This window comes from Pipistrellus kuhlii, unplaced genomic scaffold (assembly GCF_014108245.1).
Source record: "Pipistrellus kuhlii isolate mPipKuh1 unplaced genomic scaffold, mPipKuh1.p scaffold_m20_p_87, whole genome shotgun sequence".
In the NCBI taxonomy this organism is placed as follows: domain Eukaryota; kingdom Metazoa; phylum Chordata; class Mammalia; order Chiroptera; family Vespertilionidae; genus Pipistrellus; species Pipistrellus kuhlii.
The window spans coordinates 333,454-357,492 of NW_023425592.1; the positions used below are offsets into that span (position 1 = coordinate 333,454).

At 62.5% G+C, this 24,039-nt stretch overlaps 3 protein-coding genes across 4 annotated transcripts in view; 1 reads left to right on the forward strand and 2 right to left on the reverse strand.

The window, feature by feature from the left end:
* The window catches only part of LOC118712326 (protein-tyrosine kinase 6), a 28,341-nt gene extending 12,480 nt beyond the window's left edge, over positions 1-15,861 (reverse strand). Inside the window, exons 1-8 of one of the 2 annotated variants that reach the window (XR_006740784.1) lie at positions 15,559-15,861; positions 14,092-14,213; positions 13,647-13,807; positions 13,072-13,225; positions 12,736-12,897; positions 11,808-11,989; positions 10,318-10,471; positions 9,114-10,147 (exon numbers count right to left, since the gene is read on the reverse strand). Coding sequence is in view for 1 of the 2 variants with exons in the window: in XM_036425967.2 (XP_036281860.1) it covers positions 9,960-10,147; positions 10,318-10,471; positions 11,808-11,989; positions 12,736-12,897; positions 13,072-13,225; positions 13,647-13,807; positions 14,092-14,213; positions 15,559-15,788 (1,353 nt within the window). In the remaining variant the exon portion in view is untranslated. Of the gene's footprint in view, positions 1-8,515; positions 10,148-10,317; positions 10,472-11,807; positions 11,990-12,735; positions 12,898-13,071; positions 13,226-13,646; positions 13,808-14,091; positions 14,214-15,558 lie in introns of those variants that run through there. The other variant, XM_036425967.2, reaches the window with a different exon arrangement.
* PPDPF (pancreatic progenitor cell differentiation and proliferation factor) lies at positions 7,152-8,618 on the forward strand. The gene is made up of 5 exons (XM_036425969.2): positions 7,152-7,287; positions 7,695-7,774; positions 7,905-7,982; positions 8,080-8,176; positions 8,254-8,618. Exons 2-5 carry the CDS (start codon positions 7,720-7,722, stop codon positions 8,366-8,368), a joined length of 345 nt encoding a protein of 114 aa, XP_036281862.1. The 5' UTR covers positions 7,152-7,287; positions 7,695-7,719; the 3' UTR covers positions 8,369-8,618.
* A 2,366-nt stretch (positions 15,862-18,227) lies between the features above and the next one.
* SRMS (src-related kinase lacking C-terminal regulatory tyrosine and N-terminal myristylation sites) lies at positions 18,228-22,569 on the reverse strand. The gene is given in 9 exon segments (XM_045577270.1): positions 18,228-18,357; positions 18,360-18,433; positions 18,435-18,462; positions 18,587-18,743; positions 18,817-18,971; positions 19,361-19,414; positions 19,417-19,557; positions 20,482-20,599; positions 22,281-22,569. Coding segments are annotated over 9 exon segments (993 nt in total). The 5' UTR covers positions 22,461-22,569; the 3' UTR covers positions 18,228-18,271.
* Positions 22,570-24,039: the final 1,470 nt, after the last annotated feature.

Sequence of the window (24,039 nt, forward strand, 5' to 3'; positions counted from 1 at the left end):
AACTCCAGTTCCGACAGCACTGAACCCCAGTTCTGGGCAATATCCTGGGGACCAGGCTCCTACGGAGGGAGTCTGGGCTGTAAGGCAGAATCCCAAGGGAGTGGCGAAAGGCAGTCCCGGAGTCGTGCACATTTTGCACAGAGGATGGACTGTTGACTCTGCTGCTAGATTGCCCTAGTGGGAAGGAGACAAAAGCTCCGGACTGTGTTGAACCCCAGTTCTGACTGCTCTGGACCCAGTTCTAGGCTAGATCCTGGGGACCCAGGCTCATACAGAGGGAGTCTGAGCTGTAAGGCGGAAACTCAGGGTAGCGGTGAAAAGAAGTCTCTGAGTCGCGCACATTGCACACAGAGAATGGACTATTGACTGTGCTGCTGGATTGCCCTAGTGGGAAGGAGACAAAAGCTCCAGACCGCTCTGAACCCCACTTCCAACTGCACTGAACCCCAGTTCCAGGCTCATTGGGGGAGAGCCTAGACTTTTTGGTAGTAGGCGAAACTTGAGGGCACCTTTCTCTCAGAGATGCTTGCAGCGAGTACCGAAGGACACTGAGGAACACTGAGACTCAGGAACCTCATAGGGCAGGGCTGATGGTAAGCCAAGGCTATTGGCTCCACCCTGAAACTCTACCCCACCCAAGCTGAGCAGAGGTTTTTGCAATTTTCCAAGTCTAGTAGAATAAGGCTGTCTCCTAGCATAAATACAGCTGATCCTCACAGCCAATTGGCCTGGAGTTCAGTTTGTCCCAGTGATACCAACAACAATCAAGACTTAACTACAACAAGGCTGTACACACAGTCCACAAAAGGGGGCACCAAGAGTGTCCACCTCAGGTAACTGGGAGACTGACCCACTGAACCATATAGGACACCTTAGCACACAAAGCCACCCTACCAACTCAGCAAAGCAGCAAAAATCCCGAGACAAGGAAACTGATCACAAACAAAAGAAATGGAGGACAAAAAGCGACTGTATACAGAGTTCAAAACCACGCTTATAAGGTTTTTCAAGTATTTCCTAGAAAAGGCCAATAAAATAAATGAGACCTATGAGGATAAGGGATCAACTAGAAATAAAAAGGGATCAACTAGAAATAAAGAATACATTGTCTGAAATAAAAAATATTATACAGAGTCCTAAAAACAGAATGGAAGATTGCAAGAATCAAGTCAAAGATTTGGAACACAAAGAGCCAGAAGACACTCCTCTGCAGAAGCAAGAAGACAAGTGAATCCAGAAAGTTGAAGATAATGTAAGAAACCTCTGGGACAACTTCAAATGAACCAACATTAGAATTATGGGGATGCCAGAAGAAGAGAGAGAGCAAGATACCAAAAACATATTGGAAGAAATAGTGACAGAAAACTTCCCACACCTGGTAAAAGAATTAGAATAAGTCCAGGAAGCACACAGAACGCCAAACAAAAGGAATCCAAAGAGAACCACACCAATACACATCATAATTAAAATTCCAAGAGCAAAAGACAAAGAGAGAATATTAAAAGCAGCAAGAGAAAAGCAGGTAGTTACCTATAAAGGAGCACCCATACGATTGAGAGCCGATTTCTAAACAGAAACCATACAGGCCATTCAGGAATGGCAAGAAATATTCAAGGTGAGAACGGATCCAAGATGGCTGCTCGGGTAGACACCTAACCGCAGCAGCACACAACAATTTCAATGAAATACAACTAAAATGTAGAGTGGACATCGCCCAGAGCTACAGGTAGTCGACTGACTGAAAATTCTACAACAAGAAGGAAAGAGAAAACCAGAAGGAAAATCAGAGAAGCTGAAAAAAAGCCCAAGGTACGGAGACATGCTGCGCGCTCGCACGCATGCGCGTGCAGAGAGGCCGCAGCCGGAGAGGAGGAGAGGGCTGGGTGCTGCCTGGCGTTCCCTAGCAGGAAGGAAATAAAACCCCCAGCCTGGGCTGAACCCCCGAACCAGCAGCGCTGACCCCCAGTTATGAGCCAGACCCTGGGGACCCAGGCTCCGGCGGGGAAGACGGGGCTGTGAGGCGGAATCCCGAGGGAGCAGCGAAAAGCAGGGCCCCCAGAGTCGCGCGCACTGCGCGCAGAGGACAGTCTGTTGACTCTGATCCTGGACTCCCCTAGCGGGAAGGAGATAAAAAAAAAAAAAAAGCTCCAGACTGGAGGAATGCGACAGGGAGCAGGAGCCCCTGCCAGACACCAGCCAGCCGGGCGCCGGCAGGGAGCCGGGCGACGGGGCCCCCAGGGAGGGGGGGTGCCCCTGAGCCATTGACCTCTGAGCGCGGGCAACAGAGCCAAGGCCGGGGCCTGCTTCCTGGGCAGCGCCGACTCCGGCAACAGGCTGGAGCAGCGCGGTAGCCCGCGGAGAACAAAGGGGTGCCACAGGCCAACCTGCTGAGCTCCCAGGACAAGGAGGAAGAAACCAAAGTTCTCAATGTGAAGAAATCAAGTGAGAGCAAAAGATAGTAAAATTACTTAAGAAAGAATACAAAGAAGATCTTGAAAAATCAAAGACTAAGTCAGAACTCAACTCACCAGCCAACATTGCAACATAAATGCGTTAAAAAAAAAAAAAAAAAAAAAAAAAAAAAAAAAAAGGACAGAATGTTGGAATAGTGGTGGCCAGGCCTAGAGTGCCCAGGCACAAAGCAATGGCAACCAGGCCCGGAGCAGCAACGGCCAGGCCCCAGAGCAGCAGCAGCCAGAACCAGAGCAACAACAGCCAGCACTGGAGCAGCCAGACCTTGGGCAGTGGCAGCCAGGCCTGAGGCAGAGGCAGCCAAGCCCAGGGAGGCCAGTCCAGGAACACCCAGACCCGGAGTGGCCGGGCCCGGAGAAGCCGGGCCCAGAGCAGCCGGGTTGGGAGCAGCCAGACCCAGAACAGCAGTTGCCAAGCCCGGAGCATCCAGGCTGGGAGCGGCCAGACTCGGAGCAGCCAGGCCCGGGGCAGCCGGGCCCAGAGCAGCCGGGTCTGGTGCGGCCAGGCCCAGAGCAGCCTGGTCTGGTGCGGCCAGGCCCAAAGCAGCGGCTGCCAGGCTGGGAGCGGCCGGGCCCGGAGCAGCCGGGTCTGCTGTGGCCAGGCCAGGAGCAGCGGCTGCCAGGCTGGGAGCGGCCGGGCCCGGAGCAGCCGGGTCTGCTGTGGCCAGGCCAGGAGCAGCGGCTGCCAGGCTGGGAGCGGCCGGGCCCGGAGCAGCCGGGTCTGGTGTGGCCAGGCCTGGAACAGCGGCTGCCAGGCTGGGAGCGGCCAGGCCCAGAGCAGCCGGATCGGGTGCAGCCAGTCCTGGAGCAGCAGCAGCCAGGTCCAGAGCAACTAGGTCAGGAGCAGCGGTGACCAGACCCAGAGCAGCTGGTTGTGGAACGAACCAGAGCAACAGAGGCCAGGCCCGGAGCAGCCAGGCCCGGAACAGCTCGCTTCTCGCCTGCCCCTGCCCCACGGCTGCCTCTCAGACATGGCTAGAAACTTTTGCGGGAACTTGAGGGTCTGCTGAATCAAGTGATGAAGGCTTAGATCTGGATGTGTTGAGTTAGTATAGGGCTGGGGTGTTGACCTGTGAGTGCCTTGGGTGGGGCCTGGATGAGGCTGGTTGACCTATTTGGAAATGTCTTTTGTGTGAAATGTATCATTGGGCATGTGGTGGTATTATTGATATGAGAAAATGCTAAGTAACTGATTTACTATCTGAAAAGGGATTTACTATTGGGGAAAGGGAGGGAGGAAGAGACTGAACATAAACTGCACCTATGGATGAGGACAATGGGGGATGGGGAGGGGGCGAGGGTGGGGTGGGAACCTGGTGGAGGGGGGAAGAAATGAGGAACCTTTGTAACAATATGAACAATAAAGATTGATTTAAAAAAAAGAAATATTCAAGGTGATGAACAGCAAGAACCTACAGCCAAAAATACTCTACCCAGCAAAGCTATCACTCAGAATCCAAGGCCAGATAAAGAGCTTCACAAATAAAAAAAAGCTAAAAGAGTTCATCACCGCCAAACCAGAATTACATGAATTGCTGAAGGGGGTTCTCTAGGAAGAGAAAGAAAATAAAGAAAAAAAATATGAACAACAAATACGTAACTATCAACAAGTGAATCTAAAAACCAAGGGAATTAAAAAACTCTGGTGAACAATATTAACTGGTGAATATAATAGAATCAGAGGTATGGAAGGGGAGTGAACTGACAATTCTCGGGGAAAAGATGAGTGGGGAGTGCGGGAAGAGACTGAACATAAATTGTGCACCTATGGATGAGGACAATGGGGGGTGGGGAAAGGGCAGAAGGTGGGGTGGGACCTGGTGGAGGAGAACAATGGAGGGCGGGAAAATGAGGAACATTTGTAATAGCATGAACAATAAAGATTTATATATATATATATATATATATATATATATATATAAATGTGTATTGGCCCAAAAACCATAGCAGTGTCCTGGCCTATTTGGTTCAGCGGATAGAGCATCAGCCCACTGATTGAAGGGTCCCGGTTTGATTGTGATCAACGGCATGTACAACGTCGCAGCTTAATTCCTGGCTCTGGTCAGAAGGCAACCAATTAATGTGTTGCTCTTACATTATTGTTTCTTTCTCTCGCTCTGTCTCTCCCCCTCCCTTCCACTCTCACTGAAAATCAATGGAAAAATATCCTCAGGTGATAACTGAAAAAAACAAAACACCACAGCAGCAAGGCCAGAACCAGCCTCCAGCCCCAAATAAGAGCTGCAGAAGCCCTCCTGCCTATGGGGGCCTACGGGGGCAGATGCAGGGGCCTCGGCCAGTTAGGTCCATCCCAGGACAGACAGCGACCTGCAGCAGAGCAGAGGCCAGAGGGAAGAGCTGCTCCCGCTAGGCCAGCATGGGCTCCCGGAGTGGGGCTTTGGTGCATCTAACCACTACCAGGCTCACAATTTGGTGAGTGGGAGGGGAAGGAGAAGATGTCTTTTATTTTATTTTTTTTTTAAATATATATATTTTATTGATTTTTAACAGAGGAAGAGAGAGGGATAGAGAGAAACATCAATGAGAAAAAAAAACATTGATCAGCTGCCTCCTGCACACCCCCTACTGGGGTTGTGCCCACAACCAAGGTACATGCCCTTGACCGAAATTGAATCAGTCCGCAGGCCAACGCTCTTTCCACTGAGCCATACCGCCTAGGGGGAGAGAAGATGTCTTTTAAAACTTAAATTTTATTTGCACTTAAGTTTATGATCCAGAATTAAGCCGTTGAAGGGGCAAACGCTGGCCAGGATGTGACTATGGGTCTCAATCCAGAGGCACTGAGAATCAATGACTGAGAGAAGGTGGTCAGCTGTGAGGTGGGGCTTGGGGCTACAGTGCTCTGTGGGCAACTGGTGGGTGGCACGTGCCTCTCCTGTGGGGTCATTGTCCCAGTCCATACATGCAATCCGGCTCACCTCCTGCAGGAGGCAAGGGAATCTTAGGAGCTCATGAAGACCCAGCTGGACAAGTGGCCGGCGAGCCCCTGGGACTGTCCCTTTCCCCATGGAGCAGCAGAAGCCCATTTAGTGGGGACCCGGGGAGAGATGGAAGAGGTGGAGAGGGATGAGAATTACCTGGGACAGGCACTGCACCTCCTCCCAGGGTCCCCCGGCCACACTGCTGCCCAAACCAGATAGTCACAAGGTCGGCAACTTCCATCCCACGCAGCCTGAAAAGGCATCTGTACCCTGGGATGCCCTCTCAGGGTCAGTTTCCTGGCCTGCTGCACAGGAAGTTGAAATGCTGGAGGGGTCCGGAGGGTGTTGCAGATGTGGAGAGCCTGGAAGAGGGGGTGTGACATCTTCCCGGCACACCCTCCTGAGCCCTCACAGACCTCCCGAGAGCCTCCCAACGGCTGGGGAAGAAACCTGTGCAGCCAGCCAGGGCCCAGCATACAAAGAGCCAACCGTGCAGAGCTGCTGACTGCCCCTCTGCAGAGGAAGGCTGGGGCATGAGTCTGAGAGGAAGGAGGTCGAGGGCTGGCTTCCACATCAGAAAGTGTAATGCCCAAGTGTCATAAACCCCAAAGATACCAGGGAGCCGAATCCGATGCAATTGCAGAAAGCCTGTATTTATTTCAGATTAGCCTGAGCTCAGTCCCACTTACACCAGCGAGGGCATGGTGAGAAAGAGGAAGAACTTAACATATCAATGGGTTTTATAGGGAGGGTGGTCCGCTACCTTGGCTGACCTGATTGGTTGGGTTAGGCCTAGGGTCCAGTTACCGGGAGCTGGACCCACCCCACCCTGCCCTCTCACCCCGCCCTGCCCCCTCACCCCGCCCTGCCCTCTCACCCCGCCCTGCCCCCTCACCCCACCCTGCCCCCTCACCCCGTCCTGCCCCCTCACCCCGCCCTGCCCTCTCACCCCCCCCTTGCCCCCTCACCCCGCCCTGCCCTCTCACCCCCCCCCTGCCCCCTCACCCCGCCTTGCCCCCTCAAAAGGAAGTCCTTGGGAAAATATTCTGGGGTCGCTCAAAACAGGGGGCCACTGCCTCCATCTACTGGAGAAATCTCCAAACAGTAGGTCTTCACCCCAGCCACTCAAATAAACCCCTTGCTGCCAGTGCCCTGCCCTTGATGCCCACGTGGGCCTCACAAGCAGCCTGGAGGCCGCTGGAGCTGGGGAGGGGGTGTGGGTTCCAGAGCCAGCAGAGCTGCGAAGGGGATTCAGGAGGGTTTCAGCGGCGTGAAGCTCTGAAGGGTATGTCTGGAGGGCTCAGGGCGCACAGCTCCCCTGGGTACCACCCAGCTCCCGCACTGGGAGCAGGAGATGCCGCTGGGCCCACTTCTGTGCGGGTGAGTCCTGAGTGGAGAGGACCGAGGACAGGGGCACTGCGGAGGCCGGGCCTGCGGGGCTCGGTCCAGGCTGTGCACCGCCAGCAGAAACACCTCCCAGTGCCCCGCCGCCTCCGCGGGGCGGCCTGGGCGAGACGGGCGGGGCCGGCAGGGGTCCGAGAGAACGCCAGGGCCCAAATGAGGGGGCGGCCCTGCTCTGGGACGGGACGGGACGGGACGCAAGGAGGCAGGGAACCGCGCTCCCAGGCCACCCGCGGCCTGAGACCCCCGGGGCTGGGCCCCGCCGGCCAGGCCTGGGGAGCGGGGGCGTGGCCTGCGCCCGCCCCGGACGCCGGCGCAGCCGCAGGCTTAGCGGGGACCGCGCGTGCGCACGTCCGCGCTGCTCGGTCGCGGTGCGGCCTCCGCCGTCTCCTCTGCAAATGGGCTCCCCGGCCTAGCGCCCCGTTCCCGCCACCGTGACCGCGCGCCCAGGTCCGCGAGGGGCCGCCGCCGAGGTGAGGACGGCCCGTGCGCGACGCTGGCGGGACCGGTCGACCGGCGGACCGAAGGACGGGAGGGCAAACGGGGAGCGGGGCGGGGCGGGAGCGCGGGGCTGGAGGCGCACAGGGCGGGGCCGAGGGCGGGAGAAGGGCCCTGGGCGGGGAAGCGGGTGGGTTCGGTGTCCCCCGGGCGGCCTGCCGGCTCCGGAGGCGCAGGTGGTGGCTCCACGCACAAAGCGCCTTTGTTCCGCGCGGCCGGTTCGGGCTGGTTAGAGCTGCCGGCGCCCGGCGGGGAGCAGGCGGTCCTCCATCCGGGAGCTTCGGAGCCACATCCCGTCTCCATAAACCGGCGCCCGGGTTGGCAGCACCCTTCCCGAGGATCACTGGGTTACCAGAGGGGCTCCGAACCCCCGTGTGCGCAGGTTTCCACCAGTCCACAGCAAGAGCATGGCGGCCATCCCCTCCAGCGGCTCGCTCGTGGCCACCCACGACTACTACCGGCGTAAGCAAGCCCCTTGCCCACTGCCCCATAGGTCTGCCTGGGCTCCCCCGCCACCCCAGCTCCAGTCCTTGGAGAAGCCCAGGCTGCCTAGCGGGTGGGCCGCAGGCTGAAGCCGACCTCTCCCCTCCAGGCCGCCTGGGCTCCACTTCCAGTAACAGCTCCTGCGGAAGTGCCGAGTGCCCTGGGGAAGCCATCCCCCACCCCCCGGGTGAGTGCAGTAGGTCCACTTCCTGTCTGGTGTGGGGACCATCTGGAGGGGTCCCCAGGAGTGGGCAGCAGCACTGACCCCACTGTGTTTCTCTCAGGTCTCCCCAAAGCCGACCCGGGTCACTGGTGGGCAAGCTTCTTTTTTGGGAAGTCCACTCTCCCATTCATGGCCACGGTGCTGGAGTCCCCAGAGCAGTGAGTGCACCTTCGTGGGGGCCAGCATGGGCGGCGTGGCCGCTGGGAGCACCCTCTGACCTCTCTCTCTCCCCCAGCTCGGACTCTCCCCAGGCCGCCCGCAGTGTGATCACCTGTGACCTGGCTGGGGAAGCCACAAGGAAGCAGCCTGGCGGCCAGCCTGGCAGAGCCAACGCTGGGCCCCCGTCCTGAGTGGCCGCCAGCAGACTTCCAGAGGCGCTAGGCTCTCTGAGCCCCCCCCCACCCCCCACCCCACCTCCTGTAGACTAGGCCGGCTGCAACAAGCAGACGCAGTTGGGTTCTTTTATAGCAAAACAGCAAAACACCAAAAAGGAAGTCGAGAGAGCCCCACTCTTTACTACCCAAGCCACATGCAAGCCTGCCTAACACCCATAACCATGTGCCTTGCACCAAGTGGAAAATAAATGAGAAGCAGCCAGCATCCCTGACGGTGTTCCTGAGCAGTGTGTTCCAGGCGATGGGAGAAGTCGCTCAGCCTCCTCAGTTCCTGGTGGGGGTGGGAGCTGGCCCTGCCCCCCAGGGCTCCTTGCTGGGGGGCGGCTCAGGCCTGGCCGATCCCCCCTGAGCTGCTCTGAGTGGAGCCTTGTGCCTAAGAGGAGGTGGGCGCCGGGAGAGCAGGTGGTCTGATCTGTGGAAGCCGCTGGGGTCGCCCACCAGGCAGCCCTGCCTGCCACCTCTGGAGGCTGTGGGTGGGCGCTGTCGGCTAGAAGGACCTGGCGCCCTTGAAGGACCTTGATGAGGCCCCTCCACTCTGGTGTGGGACGAGCACTGAGCCACACTGTCTCCCATAAGTGTGCCACCGCCAGTCCCTTGTAAGACTCTGAGCGGGGCCTCCCATCCCGGGCGGTCGGGCCCCAGCCCCGGAGGCTGAAAGCTGAAGTAGAGGCTGGGGGTGCTCCTGAAGGGGTGTCACAACTGGCAGCCCAGCTTCAGGCAAAGTCCAGCTCAGGGAGCTGGGCGAGATGATTGTGCAATCTAGCTGCCTGCCCGGTGGCCACAGGTCTCCCGTGGCCAACAGGATGACCCAGATCTGTTGGCCAGGAGAGGGCAGCGTAGTGGATGTGAGGAGGGCAGCATGGTGTGAGGTGGGACTCAGCTGGCCCCTGAGGGAGCCCTCTCGTGCCCCCTTCCCTTCCTCCCTGTGCTAGGGATAGCTGCATGAGTCTATCCAAGGCAGCTGGGGGGCTGGGACCCCGAAGGGCAGCACCTCTCCAGTGTGTCCAGGTGGAGTGGGGGCTTACCCAGGCTCCTGTGGCCCCAAGGCTGGATGGGCAAGTCCCCCGCCCCATCTTTCTGCCGTAATGCCCAGCCAGGCCCCTCGAACCTTCAGAGGCAGCTCCTGGTAGCAGTGGCAGGAAGATGGGGCCAGCCACCTGGTCCTGGGATGGCAGGTGGCACTGCCCAACCACCAGCAGACCGTGTTTGAGTGCTGGGGAGTCTTCCCATCCCGAAGTCGGGGCAGGCAGGAGCTAGGTGGCAAAGGGAGGGCACAGCCAAGACCCAGGTTCCCACCAGGGACTCTGTTGGAGGGCCAAGCGCTGGTCCTGACAGCTGGTGGGCTGTGGGCCCCCTCCTGCAGGTCCCACGGCGAGGAGGTGGTGCCGGTGCTCGGAGAGGCCGTCCCAGCCCCAGGCCGCAGGGGACATCTGGCCAGAGCAGAGCGCCCTGGTGGCTGGCGCACTCTGCCCTGGAGTACAGTCTGGATCTGGGTGCTGTTGGGCCCTTGGCCACCTCCAGGCGGTGGGGAGGCCGCACTCGGCATTCAGATTGGGTTCTCGTAGCTGGTGAAGCTGCAGAGCTTCTCCCGCAGGGCTTGGAAGCAGGGCCTCTGCTCAGGGTCCCGGTGCCAGCACGTGAGCATCAGCCTGTGGGCACTGGGCGGGCACTCAGGGGGGCAGGGCATGCGGTAGCCAGAGTCCACCCTCGTGAAGGCCTCGTGGTTGGACATGCCTGTGGAGAGGGGGCCAGGGTGGCTACTGTGCCTCCTAGGACACCTCGGCCACGCTCTCACCCTCTGCACCTCCCACACCCATTTCCAAGGCCCTCGCTCCAGACAGCACCCAGGTGCTCAGAATGGGGTCCAGGTTACAGGTCCTTCCCACACTGCCGGGGCCCAGTACCTGGATAGGGCGTCTGGCCCCTGCTGAAAACCTCGTGGAGGAGGACCCCGAAGGACCAGACGTCAGACTTGGTGGAGTAGTGCCCACGGGAGAGCGCCTCTGGGGCCGTCCACTTGTAGGGGATGTTGCGGTCGTGGGAAAGGTAGATGTCCTCCTGTAATGACAGGCACGCTGGGGGAGGCAGGGGAGCCGTGTGTGGGGAGCAGGGTTGTGGCCGCCTGCCTGGCGGGTGAGCAGCGAGGCCATCCCGGCCACCACTAGAGGGGGTTGCTGCCCGCCTCGGAGGCAGGCTGGCGGGGGCTTGTGGGCAGAGCAGACAGATGGCGGAGCCCAGACGGGCAGCATGACCCAGCACATAGTGGCCACTGCCGGTGGGTTCACGTTTAGAGTTCAGAGGTGCCAAGAAAGGCTGACTGCCGCCACTGGACAAACTCGCAGACGTCGCCTCCCAGGTAGCACCTCTGTCCTCTGTCCAGGTCAAGTGGGGCTTACCAGGCTCCCGTGGTCCCACCCCGTCTTCCTGCCATAGTGACCTGCCCCGTGCTGGCCACCGGGAGAGGAGGGAAACGTCTCGGGAGCGGCTCCCCGAGCGCCCGCACGAGGAGCAGCAGAATGCCCCCCGGCACCGGCAGGGAGGGGCTGTCGGCCGAGGGACCACGGGGCCCACGCATAATCCTGACACGTGTGTCCACAGTCCCCACAACTCCGGGGGTGAGCGCTGGAAGGGGTCTATCTGAGCTACCTGAGCCGCAGAAGCTACCGCGTTTCCCCTAATGTAAGACATCCTCCGAAAATAAGACCTACTTACAGGTTTCCTTCTGAATGAGATATAAGGCATCCCGCTGAAAATAAGGCCCCCCCTAGGCTAAACATGAGAGATTTGGTCCACTGATTCTGAAAGAAATGGAGTCACAAGAAATTCTCCAGGAAATTCAGGAATTGGATTGTTATGATGATGTTCCAGAAGATGATGACATGATCGTCATTGAACAAATGAGTAAATTCTTAATACTGTAGGATTCAGAGTTTGTCTGGTTTGTGTCGACAACTACCATACTACTGTACCGTGTCCAGGTAATAAATTTACTTTATTTTCATTTAACAATAAATGTGTACCGTATTCTTCATGGAAAAATAAGACATCCCCTGAAAATAAGACCTAGTGCATCTTTGGGAGCAAAAATTAATGTAAGACACTGTCTTATTTTCGGGGAAACAGGGTAGCAGCAACTCTAAGGAAGGAAGGAGCAGGTAAAGGCTGGTCCCTGCTTCTCCCACTCAGCAGAGACTGTGGCTCCTGGACTGGCCAAGTGCCTCGGACCCCACCCTCCACCCCCACCCCACTCCAGCTCTGAAAGGCCCTATAAGCAGCTTCGTGTGTCCCACGTCCCAGGCCGCAGCCCTCTGCTCCTGTCCCCTCAGGAGCCCCACGGTATCCCCAGCCCCGAGCACAGGACGCCCCACTATGCCCCAGCCCTCCGGGGCCCTACCTTGATGAGCCTGGCCAGCCCAAAATCCCCCACTTTGCAAATGTTGTTCTCGCCCACGAGGATGTTCCTGGCAGCCAGGTCCCGGTGGATGTAATTCTGAGACTCCAGGTAGCACATGCCCTCGGCCACCTGGGAGGCGATGTCCACCAGCTCCAAGACGGGCAGGACTTTCTCATCAGACTCTGCAGAGGCAAAGAGACCGGGTCAGCGAGGGGTCCTCTGCTCAGTGGAGGGGCTGGCAGGGGCGCCCCCCCCCCCCCCCCCCCGCAGCCCTGCAGGAGTTCTGTGTCAGCCCCAGAGGCTCATACACCTTTGTACTTCGCTTCTGGGAATCGGAACTCCGGGTGTGAGTACACAGACACCCATCAGATGGAAAACCTAGAAAGATCCCACAGGCCACTGGCCAAGTGGAGGCAACTCACCTGTCAACCTGAAGAACAGTCAGCGGCACGGGGCTGCTGCATGGCTGCTCCCGTGAGCGGCTCTACAGTCGGACTTTGTCCGGAAGACGGAATTCCAGGTGCACACATCACATTGCAGTCCTCATCCTACCTTACTTCCCACTTCAACACCACACACACCCGCCCCGTGGCCCTCTGCTCAGCGCAGCCACCGTCGGCTGGGTGTGCCGTGAAACCCTGGGCTTGCCAGGGGAGAGCTCAGGTGCCACGGCCCAGGAGTGGGCCTTTCCCTGTATTTGCCCTTCTCTGTACTTCCTCAAACTTCACGATGAACAGACGGCACGTTGTCACAGATATCACACACATTCCTCACAGGAAAGGCCTGGCACACACAAGGAGACCTGGCGTCCTGTGCATGGTGTGGGCAGCCAGGGTTTTCTTTCTTCAGCGTCCTTCCTGATCCCGTCCCCAAGCAGCAGGTGTCACTCTGGTCCCTGACAGCAGCCCCGGCCGCCACGGCCACTCACCCCGCAGGAGCTCCAGCAGGCTCCCCTTGGCCATGAGCTCTGTGATGATGTACACGGGGTCCCCCAGGGATGCCACAGCGTACAGCGCCAGGATGTGCTTGTGCCGGAGCTTCTTCATGGCCTGGATCTCCGCCTGGAACGTGTGCTGGTGCAGGAGGTCATCTGCAAGATGGACAGGTCGGAGGGGGCAGCCCCAGCACCCGCCCTCAGGAACGGTGGGTGCTCACCCGGGCGACCGGCTCCCAAGGCCAGTGAACGGGGCAGACGCACTGGTCCCCCAGCGGCCCGCACCCCATAGGGGTCTCCCTGAGGGCCCGCCACGCCAGGGCCACTCACCTCGGGCAATCACCTTCACGGCCACGCGGACCTGGCCTTTCCAGAGCCCCTCGAAGACCTCCCCGAAGTAGCCGGCCCCCAGCTTCCTGCAGAGCGTGAACTCCTCCCGGGGCCGCTCCCAGTCGGCACAGAGGGGCAGGGGCTCCCGCTCGTGCTGCAGGGACGCAGGGAGGGGTGCCACCCATCGCCCGGCCCTCTGAAGCCCCTCCGACCCCAGCAGCGGGAGCCCTGCTCAAGGGTCCCCGTGTCCAGGGCGTCTGCCCCTTCTGTGTCCTGTAAACACCCCTCCCGGCCTGCCCTGGGCCTGTGACAGTGCCCACTTGCCACTCAGACAAAACGCTCAGCTGGGCACAGAGCCTTGTCTCAGAGACAAAGGACACAGCAGGGCACCCTGACCTCTTCAGCCCAAAGGTGAGAGGGACCAGCAAGAGGGGACCATCCTCTGCCCCACCTGCAGGTCCGGCCCCGGGGCCTCAGCCAGAGCCCCCTGGAGCCCTCCGCCTGACCCTGAGGACCCGGGTCACTGAGGAGGAAGGGCTGCACTGGACAGAGTCTGGGGGTGGGGGCGGCCTTACCTTCCCACAGGGCACTGTCAGCTGCAGGCCTCTGGACAGACTGTGTGCTCGGTGGTGGCTCACGAGCTGGGCCAGGCTGGGGAAGGACACTGCTTCGCTGAGGTGCAGACGGCCCGCACACCTCCAGATCCTGTAGTGCCGCACGGCCGGCCTGTCCCGCACTAGAGCGCAGGGGCGCGGGCAAAGGAGGGTGCGTGAGCCGGCGTGGGCACCTGGCTCAAAGAGGAGTGCCGAAGGCAGGGGCGCCACGCCCGCCTCCTGCCCTGTGTCCTTCCAACAGTGACCGGAGAGAACCCAGGCGGGACCACAGGACATCACCCCGCGGGGCCTGCGTCTCCGGGACAGGCCTCCGTGTCCGGGTGCCACAGCCAGGAGGAGGGAGAGAGGGCTGGGGGACAGGAGGACCGAGCCCGGCGCCGGCAGACCCGGGAGAGGGCTGCTGCACCTGAGAGGACATAGTCGGCGCCCGGCTTCTCGCTGACCCTGATCAGGAAGGCCCCGGGCCCGGAGCCGTCTGCCTGCAGTCGGTGCACGGCTTCTGAGCGGGAGATGCAGCCGAAGAACCACCTGCAGAGGGGGCAGGAGCCCAGAGCCACACTGACTCCATGCTGACCCCTGCCCTCCCACCTGAGTCCCAGCCTCCACCTGCACCCCAGCTGCCAGCTGCCACTGTCTCCGACCTGAGGCTCCTCCCTGCCCGTCACAGACCCCACGTGTCCCGAGGGAGCAAAGGCCGTTAGAGCAGCCATCGTCACCACTCTGGCCTGGGCTGTCCCTGGTGGTCAGAGCCACCCGTCCCAGGGATGTGCCACCCTCCCACGGGACCGCGTGGTTCTGTGACTGACCACCTCCAGTGACCCGGGCCACAGACAGGTGTGCTGAGCAGCCAGCCACGCACACCTGGCTGGTCACACACCCGCACTGCACACTCACTCGCACACTCGCCCCATGCCAACGCGCCAGCAGCCCTGCGAACCCTGGACTCGGCTGCAGGGTGGGGCCCGCCATCTCCCAGTGACCTCTGCTGCCAGCTGCTCTGCCTTTGGCACCCAACTCCCTCAGCACCATTGGAACGCGGGCCCAGCCTGCGCACCCTCCACCGCGCTGCCTCCTCCGGTTCTCCAGCCAGCTGTTCTCAGGCCGCCATGCCCTCCTCCAGCTGGTCCTTCCCGGCACCACACCCCCGGAGACCCGCCTCCGAAGCCGACCTGCTTCCGGCCGAACTTGCTCATGGCCAGTCTCCCCTCGACAGGTGGTCACCCCTACCCCGCACAGCGCGAGCCCAAACACGGCAGGTGCCGGCTGGGCCCCTCCCAGAGCTCCAGGGAGGCACTCAGGGCTCGTGGGCACGCGAGCGAAGGCTGCCTGGTTTCATCCCGGGCAGCCTGTCGGGCGGCCGCCGCTCCCGTGACGAGGCAGCCGTGAGGGTGCGAGGAGCAGCGCCCGCAGCCCACGCCTGAGCGGGCATGTCGCAATGACCTCCCTCCCTCCCTAACTAGGTCGCACATCTGGTTTCAGTTGGTTGGAAGGTGAGCAGAACTTGGCTCCCCAAAAGGTCCAGCCCAGCCTTGGATTCACTGCGGGCAGCCCCCCGGGGGCCCCTGTGGCCTCTTCTGTCCTCTCTGGGTCCTGGCACCACAAAGCGGCCACATCGGAGCCCAGGGCAGGGGCCCCAGGCCGCAGCCTCCCCACATGCCGGCCGGCAATGATGTACAGCCATGGATGGTGGGGTCTGGCCTGACTTGGGGGCCCAAGGAGACGAAGCCGCAGTCCTCACCCTCCTTGGCCAGCCCTGCTCCCGTCCCCCCGAGCCCAGCCGAGGGCGCGGAGCTCTCCCGGAGGCCCTGCCCTGCTGGAGCTCAGGCGGACGCGGGGCCGTGCACGGGGCCCGCAAGGACCACGGGGCACTCACGGCTCAGACTCCACAGTCTCCCTCTCGGCCAGGTAGTTGTGAGGCACGTAGCCTTCTGCCAGGGCCCCGCCCTCAGCGTCCAGCAGCGTGGCCCACCACCACTCCTCCTCCTTCCTGGCCACGTGGAAGAGACTTCCTGCCTGGAAGCTCAGCTCCTCGTCTGTCCGGGCCTTAAAGTCCCAGAGGCCCACATACTTGGGGCCCAGGTGCGCCTGGCCCCGGGACACCATGGTGTCTGAAGAGGCAGGTCCTAGCCGCCTGGCCTCTCTGCCTGTCGCCAGGCTGCTGTGAGCGCAGTGGCCAGGAGGTGTGGCCGGGCAGGGCCAGTTCTGACAGGCCACCCCACCCGCCCAGCCAATGAGCTACGCACTTCCCTCAGCACCTGGCTCCACCTTGAGTCCTGGCAGGCCCCCACCCCCCCACCCCCGTTCTACCTCCTGGGCCAGGCATGGTGGCACTGTCCTTGCCCACCCTCTGGGAATGTGCTCACAAGTGGACCACGTGGTGGGCCTGAGCCCCGAGAGGGGGAGGGTAGAGTCACCAGTGAGGGCCCCTGGACCATGGGGAGAGGGTTTGGGAGCTGGGGTCAGGGATGAAGACCATGGACAAGGCACTCCACAGGGGAGAGGGGAGCGGGGAGGGGAGGCGTGAGGGGGAGCTGGTGCGGCTGCAGCAGGCAGTCCAGCGTGGCCGTGGGTTCCGGTCAGCCCGCTGGCCTGAGGCCTGAGGCTTCCTGGCTGAGGCGGCGCCAGGAACTGCCGCTACGGCAGGAGGCTGAGGACAAAGGAGCCGCATCCTGCTTGTTGAAACTTGCCGTCATCGAGGAGAGCAAGGGCCCACGCACCCGTCCGCGGGAAGAACAGGAGCGGCTGCTTAACGAGGTCATGGACGGGCAGCCCCCCAGCGCTGACCACGCCGCGCGGACCCTGGAGGGCAGGGGCCGCAGGGTGGGGGCTGTGAGCACCCTCCGCTGCGAACCAATACGCTCCAGTCCGAGGGCCTGGAGTCCCTGGGGCTCTGCCTGAGTCACACCAGGAAGCTCCGGTTTCCGGACTGCCCGGCCCGCCCAGAGGCCCCGAGCACAAAGCTGTCCAGCACCTGAGACAGCCAAGGCGACCGCCACGCGCACCTGCCTCTCTGGCCTGTCACCACGCCCCGCACATTCCTTCCCCGGAGGCTGCCTGCCAGCCGCCCACACACCCCGCAGCGCCAGCCCAAGCGGGCGAGCCCTCCTGGTGGCTGGAGCCCCTGCCCAGAGGGTCCCTTGACCCCCGACCCCGAGGAGCTCAGCTCCAGCCCTCGCCTTCTGGGGCCCAGCCCCTCGGCCCAGCACAGGATGGAGGGTCAGCAGCTGCTGCCCAAACCCTCCTGCCCCACACCGACCAGGCCGGGGCAGCCCAGCCTGGGGTCTGAGGCTCTGGGCACTCCTGACTTCCCACTCGGCCCTGACCCAAAGCCAGACGCATCTGGGCCTGATGCGGCTGGTTCCTACCTCATCCCTGTGCTGCCCCGCCTCGCCCTCCGCCATGGAGCCCCTCCCCGAACCCAGCCCCAGCAGCCTCTGCTCTCTGAGCAGCCCTGGGGTCACTTATCTGAGCCTGAGGGGCTTGTACATGCCTCTGAGCTTTCTGTCCCACAAGCCTCTGGGGCACAGCTGCCAGTGTGGGGTTCCCAGGAGGGTGGGGGTGAGGAGCCTGAAGGCAGACCCCACCCACCCACTCCTCCCGCTCCTCCAATTGTTCATCCGTTTGCTCCAGAGCCGGCAGGTCCAGAGCCGGCAGGTCCAGAGCCGGCAGGTGAGGCACCTCCTCACTCGGCGATGTCAGCGGTGGCTTAAATCAGGGCTGGGAGCTGCCTGGCTCTGGAGAAGCTTTTGCCCTTCCCCGAGAGCCGTCCGCAGCTGCCCGCCTCCACGCAGCCTGGCTGCACAACAGGCAGCGCCGGACCTGCACCACAGAGGCAGACGAGTCCCCGCCCCAAGACCGCCACTCTGCATCCGCCTGACCTTCCCGTGTAGCACCAGCCCAGCCACCCCCTCCATCCCAGCCCAGGGGATGGACGGGCTGTCCCCCAGCTCCTGGGGGCGTCGTCTGCTTCTGGCTGCCTGGGGTGCGGGCCGGACACAGGGCCAGCTCTCCCTCCATCGGGACAGACCGCCCTGCTCCGGCCAGGGCTGAGGCCAGTGGTGACGCACGTCTGTGCAGCTGACTCAGTGCATGCATGTTTACTGAGGGCTGCCTCCCTGCACACACAGGGCTGTCCACAGGCAGCGGCACACGTGTGCAGGCTGCTGCACCCCGCATGCCCAGAGCTGGGGCCAGCCTGGGAGCCCCAAACCAGCCCTTCAACAAGGCCCTGGGGGACTCTGGGAAAGACTGGGAAGCCACACCTGCCGCTCCTGACCCTGGGAGGGTGTCCCAGGTGGGAGGGCCCTCAGCCAGCTCAGAGCTCCTCCCCCAGCCACCCTGCTCGGCGGGCCTTCTCTCCGGGGTTCTGCCCACGCCAGGGACACGACCACCGGGCAGATGCCAGCCCCTCTGCTCTCTGAGTGCATGTCTTCGTACGTTGGCCTGGGCGTGCACACCTGTGTGTGTCAGTCAGCACGTGAGGCTCACGACCAGGAGCTTCGAGGCTGTGGCGGGGCCCCTGGAGCCCGGAGGTACACATCGTCCTGAGGGAGGCCGAGGAAGCAGCCAGCCCGGCGGCGCCCGCGTCACGGGAGGGTGGGAGGGAGGCGCCCGTGAATGGTGCCCAGCGTGGCCTGCAGCACAGCGAAGGCCGGCCGCTCCTCCGGCTGTGCTTCCAGCACGCCAGCATGAGCGCGTAGGCCTCGGCGGGGCAGGCGGCCGGGCGTGGGAGCCGGCACCCTCTCGCTCTGCTGCAGTGTCTCGTGGTTGCTCATTCCTGGGGAGGAGGAGTCACCGTGGGTCTCCCTTCCCCAGACCGTCACGCGGCAGCCTCGAGGCCTGGCACCCTTCTGGGGTGATCTGCCCTAGGGCAAGGCGCGCCCTCGGCTGCGGGGGCCCACCTTCATAGGGACCCTGGCTGTAGGAGAACGCCTCGTAGAGCAGCACGCCGAAGGACCAGACGTCCGACTTCGGAGAGCACACGCGGAAGCGGGCGGCCTCGGGCGCTGTCCACTGGACGGGGATCTTGGAGCTGCTGCTCCGGGAGTAGACGTCATCCTGGCGAGGGATGCCGCGGTGAGGCGGTGAGGCGCGCCTCCGCTCCCGCCGGCACCACCGCCCGCGCCCTGACCGTGAGCAGCCGGGCCAGGCCGTCGTCCACGAGCACGTTCCTGGCGGCCAGGTCTCAGTGCCCGATGTGCCGCTCCTCCAGGTGGCACATGCCCTCTGCCACCTGGCAGGCGAAGCCCAGCAGCACTGCCGGGCTCAGGGCGCGGCCTTCGGGGCCTGCAGGGGCAGCCGACAGTCATGCCACTGCCCTCTGTGCCTCAGTTTCCTCATCTGAGAGGGGGAGCCCTGTGCGGCTGCAGTGACCATGCCGGGCAAGCTGTTTCTTGGCAACCAGCCTGGTCTCCAACAGAGACAGAGGAGGCCCAAAGCGGGAGGGGGCGCTGGACTGGGTCCATCCTGACCTCGGTCAGGGGCTGGGGACACAGATGGACCCGTGTGTGTGTGTGTGTGTGTGTGTGTGTGCCCGCACACTCTGCCCAGCCCGGAACCCAGGCCCTGACCTTCTCTCCACTGGCCTGTCCACGGCCCGAGCCCGGAGGCAGCAGGGTCGTCCCGGCCCGAAGGTCGTGCTGCCCACAGACGGGCGGCCGGCAGGGCACACTCGCTGCCCGGGAAGGCCTGCAGGTTGCCCTTGCGAGTGAGCTCGGTGACGATGTACAGGGCCCGCCGGCGGAGCACACGGCGTGCAGCGGGATGAGCCGCTCGAGCCGCAGGCTCTTGAGCGTCTGGATCTCCTTGGCAAGGTCAGCGAGTTTCATGTCGGCTGCTGGAGAGGGTGCGGCTGATGCCATTGAAGTACCAGCTGCAAAGGGTGGGCGCAACCGCCACTGGGCAGGCCCAGTCCCAGGTACCCCCGCCCCACGCTGGTCAGAGGCCCCATGTGCCCACTCTGTGCCCCCAGCCCCGGCCCCCAGTGCTCAGCCTCCCTTGTCCTCAGGGACTGGACAGGAGGACCACCTGGGGCTGACAGCCACCAGCAGTGATCCATGCCATGTGAGGCTGTCCACTCCCCTCAGCTGCAGGGTCCATTAGTCCTGCTCATAGTGACCACAACCCTGGCCACGGGCTAGCAGCCTGGACACAGACCAAACCTGTCAAACTCAAGACAACTGAGCCCTTCCGAGACAAGGGGGCCGCTGGGAACAGGCTCCCTGATGAAGCTCGGTGTGGGCTGGGCTGCTGCCTGGCTGGGCGTGGCCCAAATGCCTCAGGTCAGAGGTGGGTGGGAGAAGCAGCCGCAGAGCTGGCAGCTGGGAAGGCCCTCAGGAGGTGGCCTGAGCCCGGTGGGCAGGTGGGCAGGTGGGCAGGGGAAGCTGGGAGACCCTGGAGGAACCCTGCCCGGCACAAACCAGCTCGAGCCCCTGGCCTCTGCTCACACAGAGCCACTGGCGTGGAGGCCACCCGAAAGCCAGGTGGCTGGAGCCCCGGGCAGCCACTCCAGTCGTACAGCATTCCCAGACACCGAACCCCACTCCCGGATGTGGGGTGGGGTGGGCCATCTGACTCTCCATCCACCACAAATCAGCCTCGTGAGGCCCCTGCCCCACCATCACCTGTGCTATTCCCCAAGGCTGGGGGGGCCTCACCCCTGAGTTAGCGTCCCTTCCGGGAGCCTCCCCACACCTAGGGGCCCTGGGGACCCAGTGGCAGCAGGCCTGACCCCAAGGGGACCACTAATGTTCAGAGACAGCCCCTCGCCCCGCTGAGGGACTGGCTCTCAGCTCACCTGGGGACTCAAAGTCTGACTCAGAGCGAGTAAGCACAAGGTCGGGGTGCCCCCAGAGCGGGGACCGGGTGACAGAGCTGTGCAGGTGGTGCTGCTGAAGCCGGGGCAAGGGCAGGGCCTGGAGGAGGGACAGAGACAAACGCGCACCCTCCTGGGGAGCTATGGAGGGGGTCTGGGAACCACTGTGGCCAGAGCTGGGGAGCTGGCCTAGACTGGAGGGAGGACGGGAGACAGGAGAAGTGGGTGCGAGTGGGTGGAGAGGCAGAGGGCTGGGAAACACTGGAGGTGGAATAAGCAGACAGGCAGGTGGGGAAGGGTGGAGGACCATGGACCTACACGGGTCTCCAGAGACAAACCTGGCGGGCAGCGAGCTCAGGGACACACTGACTCTGAGGCGGCCAGGCTCGTCCGCACAGCCTGCCCGCTGGGCCTGCTGGCGGAGAACAGCTCAGGTGCGAAGGCGCTCAGCAGCCTTCCCGGGACAGCAGGGCTGTGGGGACAAGGAGAACCAGAGGCTCCCGCCCGGCCTCCCTGCAGCCCCAGGGCCTGGGGGAGAGCTGGACACCCCTGGGCTGCAGACATGTTCTCAGGGTCCCTCCCTGGAGTGTGGGCCATGGGTGAAATGAGATGGTGGTGGAGTCCTCAGCAGCTTGAAAGCAGTGAGGCCTCACTGTGGGGGTTGAAGGCCCAGCCCACCCAGCCAGTCTGGGCCAGGGACGGTGTCTGGGGCGAATGACCGTGGAGTTGGGCAGCCCTCTCATCTCCAGCCAAGCAAACAGTCATTAGCGCTTCCTCTTGGCAGCCCTTCCCTCCCAAGCCCTGCCAGCCTTTTCCGGGAGCAGCTCTGGCTTTGTCCTCCACGCCTGGGTGACTGGGCACCTCCCCATCGCTGACTGCTTGGTCCCAGGCGTGGGGTGAGGGCCGGGGGCACCTTCCTGAGACTCCAGCTTCTCCCAGGGGCTGGCAGTGGCCTGGCTGAGGCTGAGGCCTAGGCTGGTCAGCAAGGACATGTCCAGGGCTCAGGCCGGCCCAGCGGGGGCAGGACCCTCACCAGGTCCTGTTCTCACCCAGCACACCACCTCTGTGCATGCTGGGCTGAGGGGGAGACTGCCCAGTGTCCATCCAGACCCCAGAGACTGCGGTGGCCACCACTGCCAGCTGACCCACCGCACTCAGGAAAGATGGGTCAGGTCACATCCCAGGTTTGAATGAAATGCTGAGGCCTATGGAGCATGCCCACTGCCAGATGGCAAGGCCCTGCTCAGAGCTGGCACAGGAGACCCCCCGTCCTTGGACCTGGAGCCGGAGCGGAGAAGTACCTCCCCGAGGAGCCGCCTGGAGAGCAGGCTTCTTCCTCCCATGGTGACAGGCTGCCATGCCAGCAAGAGACATTCCTGCCCGGGCCCTGCCCGCCTCAGGGCTCAGGCTCTGGGGGAGTGGTTGGGCCCCCTACCTGGGTCCACTGCCCACACAGGCCTTTTCTGGAGCAACCCTGAAGCCCCATGCCTGCCCAGGGCAGGCGCGGGGTGGGCATGTGCAGTGAGGGGCAGGGGGATGCACTTCTGAGATATCGCACCCTCACCCCCTTACCACCCCTCGGAGTGCGTGGATGACTCAGACTCCCAGATGGCCACCCACCTCACCCACTTATCCCTGGCCCAGAGCAGGCGGCACTCACGGCCGGTCCGCGAGCATCTCGGGAGGGGGTGGCCTTGGCTACGGAGGCGAGGGGCACGAGTCGCCCTCCTCCTTGAGGGCACAGAGCCTGTCCCCGCGGCGGAGGCTCAGCTGGTTGGCACACCGCGCCGGGAGTCGCACAGCGCCCTGAAGAGCTGCCCGCGGCAGCGGCGGGGGGTCCGGCTCGGGTCGGCGCCGGGGTCGGGAGAGCAGGGGATGCTGTGGTCCTGGGCACCTGCTGGCCAGATCTTGTTCCAGAAGGAGGACAGGAAGGCCAGCCGCTTCCTGAGGAAGGGCTCCATGTTCTGAACCTGGTCCCAGGCCGCCCAGGCCCTGCAGGGAAGGGACTTTCGGAAAGGAGCAGCTGGAAGGCTGGTGGGAAGGTGCTTGTCGGAGCCCGAGCCTCGGAGCCCGGCTGCGTGGGTCCTGGCTGGTGCAAGGGGTGGTGTCAGGACCCTGCAGAGGGCCTGCACCGCACAGCCCACAAGCAGGAGCGGGCTTGCACAGGCCCCTGCCTGCCTCCAGGCTGGTGTTCAGACCAGTCTGGGGGGCGGGGCCGGGTGAGGTCCTGGGCTGGGCCTCGGGTCCTACCCCCAGGCCCAGGCAGGATGGATATGAACCCAGTGGCATAGGAGGGGTGGGCGTGAGCTTGGTTCACAGCCAGCCCCTGCCGATGAAGCAGCCGGGCCTGTGCTTCTGTGTTGGGTGGGGAAAGCAGCCCCAGCCAGCAGGGGCCCTGGGGCAGGGTCTGTGGTGGGTGGGTCCCAGCAGGCGGCCTGCTCTCTCCCGTGTCCCCCCCCCCCCCCACAGTCATACAGAGGCCCCTCCCTCTGCTGACGGCGGCAACTCTCCTTCCTCTCCTTGAACTCTGTGCACATCCAAAAGTTTGCTCTCTCTCTCTTTTTAAAAAAAATAATATATTTTTATTGATCTCAGAGAGGAAGGGAGAAGGAGAAATGGAAACATCAGTGCTGAGAGAGAATCACTGATGGGCTGCCTCCTGCACGCCCCACACTGGGGATCGAGCCCGCAACCCAGGCCTGTGCCCTTAACTGGAATTGAACCTGGGACCCTTCAGTTCGCAGGCCGACATTCTTCTCACTGAGCAAACCTGGCCACAGGTTTGTTCTTGGTGGTGAATGTTCCCTATAACCAGGTGTGACGATTGTCCAAGTGGCCCCAGAGAGGCAGCCAACCCTTGTCTCTGCACTGCATCTGGGGGCAGCTTATACCGTTTACAAACTGGTGTGGCAGCCACACAGTGAACTGAGGGGCACCTGAGACTACCCTGCTGGGCTGTGAGAAGAGGATACTTACACACACACCTGCCGGGCGGGGGGTGGGAGGGGCTGGAAGAGCCTGCAGCCCCGCCGCCACCTGCTCCCCCGAGTGCAAGTCTGGGATTTGTGGGTGTGTTTCCCTCAGTGCAGATACACGGCTCCCCCTCCTCGGAAGCCAGGCCTCTGACCTGCACCCGAAGGGCCTCCTCAGGCCAGGGCCCCCTCGTGCTGACCATGCTCGGAGCCAGCCACTCAGATCCCAGACACGTTCTCCCAAAGACTCGCTGCACATTCCTTCGGGGCCAGGGCAGGCCGGGAGGGCCTCCTTGGTCCTCTGGGCTCACTCCCGCTCCTGCCCAGGCTCCGGTCAGCCCCCCAAAAAGCCCAGAGACCCCATGGTGGGCCGAGGTCTTCCTCCTACAGGCAAGGAAAACAGGTCCTGCCCATCCCCTCAAGGTCAGAGCAGAGGCGTCTGCTAGCAGGAGCCTGTGCTGGGGAGGGGGCGCCCTCCCAGCTCCAAAGAGCCTGGCCCTTCTCAGTCTCCAGTGACCAGGCGGAGGCCCCTCCTCCTCGGCCAGGGCTCTGCAGGGAGCACCGCTGG

Coding starts and splice junctions, on each gene's coding strand:
- PPDPF (XM_036425969.2), top strand. CDS start 7,720: ATGGCGGCCATCCCCTCCAGCGGCTCGCTCGTGGCCACCCACGACTAC. Junction 7,983..8,079: donor AGCCATCCCCCACCCCCCGG/GTGAGTGCAGTA, acceptor TGTTTCTCTCAG/GTCTCCCCAAAGCCGACCCG. Junction 8,177..8,253: donor GTGCTGGAGTCCCCAGAGCA/GTGAGTGCACCT, acceptor TCTCTCCCCCAG/CTCGGACTCTCCCCAGGCCG.